The sequence below is a fragment of the Lytechinus variegatus genome, chromosome 8 (genome assembly GCF_018143015.1).
Source record: "Lytechinus variegatus isolate NC3 chromosome 8, Lvar_3.0, whole genome shotgun sequence".
In the NCBI taxonomy this organism is placed as follows: domain Eukaryota; kingdom Metazoa; phylum Echinodermata; class Echinoidea; order Temnopleuroida; family Toxopneustidae; genus Lytechinus; species Lytechinus variegatus.
Window position 1 is genome coordinate 36,979,104 of NC_054747.1, and position 6,129 is coordinate 36,985,232.

At 39.5% G+C, this 6,129-nt stretch overlaps 1 protein-coding gene across 3 annotated transcripts in view; it reads right to left on the reverse strand.

The window, feature by feature from the left end:
• Window positions 1-207: 207 nt before the first annotated feature.
• The window catches only part of LOC121420453 (orexin receptor type 2-like), a 32,640-nt gene continuing 26,718 nt past the window's right edge, over window positions 208-6,129 (reverse strand). For all 3 annotated transcript variants that reach the window (XM_041615097.1, XM_041615095.1, XM_041615096.1), the window contains 3 exons: window positions 3,446-3,720; window positions 2,522-2,658; window positions 208-436 (listed from right to left, as the gene is read on the reverse strand). In XM_041615097.1, coding sequence (XP_041471031.1) covers window positions 228-436; window positions 2,522-2,658; window positions 3,446-3,720 — 621 coding nt within the window. In that variant the 3' untranslated portion in view covers window positions 208-227. The remainder of the gene's footprint in view (window positions 437-2,521; window positions 2,659-3,445; window positions 3,721-6,129) is intronic.

Below are 6,129 nucleotides of genomic sequence, written 5' to 3' on the forward strand. Positions count from 1 at the left end.
GAGATGATCACGGACAAATAATCAGTAGAACAAAAAAGATGCAAACTCTAATGTTCAAATGAAGTTTGCAATTCTTCTACAAAATTAATAAACCCCGTGATTTGTGCGGGTTGATGGATACACATTGGTAAGCCAATGGCTCAGGATTGACGCGAATGAGTGACGTCACAAAAGGGACGCAACTTGCACACATGTCCGTGAATCTAGTATCATCACACAGATTAATGTCAGTCTGAGGTCAGAAGACCTTGACTTGGATCTGTTTTCGTATTAACCCTTGACATTTGCATGTATTCGGTGCTGTTCGTTCGCCCCGTTGGGTTCGGCCGTTGGGTGCGTCGACTTGCCGTACTCGTGATAGCAGTTGTGTCATTAGGACGTTGAGGGCAGCATGGACAGCTTGCGAAGGCGGTTCGAAATTCTCGTCGGAATTTAGCTAGCGGGAAAGCAAAAGATAATTATGTAATTACAGCAACGTGAATCAATACCATTACATGCTTTATAAAAAGAGAAAAACTCTAATCAATTTCAGCCCCAAAGGGAGAAAATTTTGACTTTTCGTGCCAAATGATTATAGCACAAAAAGTATTTTATGTGTTGTCAGAGGGAATGGGTGCCTGATACAAATTTACAAAACAAAGAACCGACGGCAGTCATGTGATCATTCAACAGTAGACGATATATTGTCTTTCGCATTTTATCAAAGACGGAACTGCAGCTCTAATTGATTTGTTTTGCTTGTTTTTTCTTTTTTATACAGATATCCTAAAAGTAGGCATCCTCTGTTAAAAGTAATACTTTTGCTTGAAAACAAACCAAACGTCAATAAGCAAAACTTTGTGAAACTCGCCGCATACTCTACGATCGGGCTAAAACTTGTTTTTGATATTTTACATTAAAAAAACGATAGTTCAAAGAGTTTTAAAGTCAGCAGAATGCTCGAAAAGCTAAAATAAAACTAATTTTTAGCTACAAGCCTCGTGGTCAAAGTTCACGTCGAATCGGCATCAGATTGTAGTCGGTGATGCTGTAATTGCGATCTGGACTAAACAAATGTCTTTCAACCTACATAGAAGGTCGAAATAGACAACAATTTCATTCAGTACTAAAACCACTATTCGGAACATGTGTCAGTTGGTATATTCATATTTCAAATGCTATCATATTTTTATTTCTAAATCGGATCGGAAAAGGATCGTGTAGATTATTATTGACAGGCGTTTTATCTCGAATTGTTGTCCTGCGGTGCGCTCCCGCAACCCTTCGGGATCCCCCCTTAACAACGCTTGTCTCGGAATGGTGGGTAAACGCATCCTCTTGACACAAGCAGGTGGAGGGGGGGGGGGCAAAGGGTTGCGTTTGTGTGCCGCACAGGAACGCAACGGAACGCACCGCACCGGAACGCACAGCAACCCACTTGTTCACTGCTACCACCCTGCCTGTGGTGAATCTACAGGTAGGACTATGGCATGCCAATGTTGTACAGAGCACACACTTCAAAAAATCATTAAAATATCATTTTTGTGACCAAAACTACTAATTTTCATACAGTTGCAATTTATTTTTTATTAGTAACTTGGGAATAATTTTTGTATTCACCAGAGCGCTCAAAAACTTGAATTTTTGGCATATTTTTGAGTACGCCCTCTATTGGTAGAAAGTAATATGGCAAGAAAGATTTCATTTTTGATCTCTATTTTTAATTAAGAAAAAAATGATTTAAAGAATCAAATTGAAATAAGAGCCAAGTAGTATGAATAATAGGTGTAATGAAAACTGTCAGTGTAAAAAAATCATGCATTTGCCCCAAAGAAAAAGAGAAAATAAGCCAAACATTGCCTCTCTTATTTTGATACACATGGAGATATAACTGAGAACAAGGTTATATTATAACCTTGTTCATTGAATGAGTGCAGCAACCCAACACTTCGATCCCGGGGGGGGGGGGCCACTTCCATTCACGAGTGGATACCATGCGCGACCATGGGGTCTCGAAAAGCACCCTAAACACGTAATTTCCATATTCTGAAAATGCACCCCTTAACAAGTATTGGCGGGTGAAACCCTACCCTTAACAAGTATTGGAAACAAAACGATACTCTTGGCAAATATTCCCTGAAATGAACCCCTAAACAAGTACAGGAATGTTTTATTGTTACGGGTCCTTCGGTCGTCGGCTTTACCTTACTTTGGTTTAGCGCGACCCCACCTTCTACACCTCGCGCAAATAGGACTCTAAACACGTAGTTTTGGGGCAAAAAGGACATCCTTTATAAACATTTTAAGTTTATTTTATCATCCCCGCAAATTCGACCCTAAACACGTAATTTTCCTAGCGAAATAGATACCCTTTTTTCATTATTTTCGTGTTTTTGACACCCTTATCACGTTACGTACGTAACGTGCCCTATCGTGAAAAGGACATCCTTTTTACGTGTTTTTTTGGTCGCGCATTGTATCCACTCGTCAATGTAAGTGGCCCCCCCGGGACTTCGATATAAGCCTTGATAGGCATACTCACCACTTAAGAAGTTATAGATGATGGGATTGACTGTGCTGTTGATATACACTAGAAAATGAGCGACCGTGAAAGGAAGGGTGATCTTGATTCGGTCCCCGGGATTCGGTTTGAGGTTCTTAGAAAATACTTGCATGTATCTAATCGAGAAGATAAAGATGAACAAATATGAGTTTAATTCACTTTTAACCAATTATATTGTGGAGTATGGTAATCTAAAAATAAATTCTTAATTTGGCCGTATTTGTTGGTCAGACGCGGTATTCACCGACGGATTGGTAATTTTGACCAATCATTTTTGAGAGTTCATCGTCATCTTCATCATCATATTTATCTCATTTATGAGTTATTATGAGCAATAGAGACGTAACTTATTACTTGACCCTTCGGAATAGCAAAATTCAGTGATGGTTTCAGTGTGGATCCCGTGGGGATGTAGGGGTTTAATCCAACGATCACACCCACCAAGAAAAGAAAGAAAAAAAGGGTGGGGGGGAGCAAACACCAACACCACTTCACTGGTGACGAAAGTTGTACAAGCATAAAAATGGAGGGGGAGGATGGGCTAGGACTCAGAATGTCGCAGCTCATCAGGATTGGGTTAAACCAACTTATAGAGCTACCCCCTCCCCCTATTGACACAGAAATAAATCCGCGCTTATTTTTTTTATTTATTCAGTTTTTCATTTATTTATCATTATTTTTATTTATTTATTATTATTATTTTTTTTTATTTGGGTGAGGGGTCTCCAAAACATTGTAAAACCAAAGCAAATATAAAAAACAAAAACCTTTAACATAATTTTAGAAACAGTTGCGTCAAATTTAATTGGAGTCTGAAATGATGCTGATTGCATTCATTACTATGCATGTATTCTTTCCCTAAATTAAATTAGCTCAACATTTCAAAAGCGTAATTTCCTGTACCTGAGAGTATTTAAGACGTTGATTGGCAGATAACAGATGAAAAATATGAAAGCTACGATGATGAGCATCCGGGCTACTTTCCTTCTGGACTCCACCTGTGTCTCCGTACTGGTTTTAACCGGTCCAGACCGGGAACGACTGCCCCCTCGGATCGCACCATTACCGGTATGGTTGGATTTCCCGCTGTTTTGATGGCGCGATTCGTTGTTCGAGTCCGTCGGTTTCTTCCGGCTCGTCTCCTCGGTGGGGATTGCCGACCATAGCCGAATACAGACCTGGAGGTGTAATCAAATAAGACAAATCTGATAATTTTGTGGTGACTAATCTCCAGAGGAAGGAAAAATATTAGGAAATATCTAAATCACAAAGATAAAAAAATTCAACGCATGTGATAAAATATTCAAGAAATACCCCTCTAATGCCGTGATATCTGAACTTGGCCCTACACTCTAAAACTTAAATGTTCAATCATCTATTAAAAGGTTAGTTGAGTGAAAAACTTCTCCAAATGTAACATCCAACTAAGGTGATATCAGAGGTGATATCTTCATGATCCAACCTTGCATAACGCTGAATCTAATTCAAACGTTAGGTCGAACCATATAAAGTGATATCTCCATGATCAAACCTTGCATAAAGCTGAATCTAATTCAAATGTTACGTCGAACCATATAAAGTGGTAAATGTAACATCTAGAAAAGGTTGTCATTCCTCCAACTTTTTAACTATTGATTAAACATTTCAGTCTTTAGAGTGTAAACATATTATATCATCTGCTAAAATATATATATGTGTAGTGATATGGAATTGTTTGTAAAGCTAGTCTAGTCCTTTATTAATCTAATTTCATTCATTAGCATTCGAGTTATTGTAAGCAAGGGCGCCGGAAGCGGGGGGGCAGGGGGGGCACTTGCCCCCCCAAATAAAATTTTGGGGGGGCAAAACGAGATTTTGCCCCCCCCCCCAACGTGCCCCCCTGAAAGATGAAAAATGATGAATTATTTAAGGACAAAAGTAAATGAAGGCACTTTTCTGCCTGAAAATTGTCATTTCCATTGTCAAAAATGAAAAAATTTTGCCCCTGACGGCCAAATACATTATCATAGCAAGCCTCGCGTCTTTTGACGAACAGTTCCTCTTGAAACATAGCTTTGATAAGCCCCCTTTTCCATCTTATTACAGTGTGATAACGTTTAACCTTTTAATGAATACATTTCAGACTAAAAGCGAATGGCAAATTGATATAGTGGTCTACCAATGATTAGGTTTATAATTCTATGATGCTGGCTGTGTCGTCTAACAAACGCGCGGTCGCCCAGAAATGCTAAGACCGGACCCGATATCACTAACGCGCGTGAACACTAGTTACTCGAGCAAGATATGGAATCTATGTCATAGCTGTCAAGCCCAGAAACCATAACATCTCGAGAAACTTGTTTCAATTATTTCATTTTCAACTAAATATAAATTGAGTTAATACAGTGATAACAAGAGAGCGGTGTTGGCTCAGTCGGTAACGCGTCTGCCCGTCGAAGTCGAACCAAAGATCGTAGGGTCGAGTCCACCCTGGGCGGATGACTGAAGTCAGTGCGTTGTGTGTAAACGTCAGTCTCCCATGTTTCATAGATGCAGGCTATGTTACAATGGAAAACACTCCGTCCCTCGGATAGGACGTTAAATGGAGGCCCCTTGTAGAGGAGAGTCACCACCTTTGCACGTTAAGAACCCACTGCACTACAGTATTCGTATAAGAGTAGGGGAAACCACGGTGTCGAGGTCCACCTGCCCCCCCCCCCCCAAATCAATTATATCGGAGGAGAGACCTGTGGATCATAGTGATTCAGTTCGCTTTTCGCCTCCCAGGCACAGGTGACGCCAAACAAATAATAATAACAATTCAGTGCCCTAAAGAAAATACCAAGGTCATTTCAACTCAATATAGACATGTTATCAGAAAATTACACTCAGAATAATCATGTGTAGAGGATTATAATTTATAATTTGTAAAAATGGTGAATCCCACTCGAAAGCAACTTAGAGATAATGTTTAGACATGAAAAAAATAAAATCATCTGTGAAAGTGTCTTCCTGACCGGACTCATATTATCCGAGATATGAATAAAAATGTAAAGAATGTAAAAGAAAAAAATAAGCGTTACAGTACTGCTCTACTATAAAAAAAAATCTTAAGATATTTTCACAGCCCCGTATTTTCCTCTATTCCTTTTCATTGGCATGATTGGAAGGCGTTTTGTCTGATACTATTTCAGCTCATATGTATTTTAGATACTAAAGCTTCCCATTACCTGATACTAATCAGATCGAGATGGCAGCTATGTTCTCTGGTTCATCCCAGCTTTTGTTATTCATGGACGTTTGCAAAAATAAAAAAATAAAAACAACCCGGGAGTGGGTGGGGCTGCAAGACCTAAATTTTCGAAGAAACGTAAGAGCGAGGGGATTTGTGATGGGGAGCTTTTGCATTTTCTAGAATAAAATTGAAGGATTTCGTGCACACTTTTGGTGAATTTTGTGAATTTTGCCCTCTCGATCGGCGGCCCCCGGCTGCGTACGGTCATCTTTGTCATCTTAAAGTCTTTAAAAGGCCTATATTACATTGGTTTGAAACAATTTCGTTTGCAATAAGGCTCGTAATTTGCTGGAACTGCGACCCTGGTCATGAA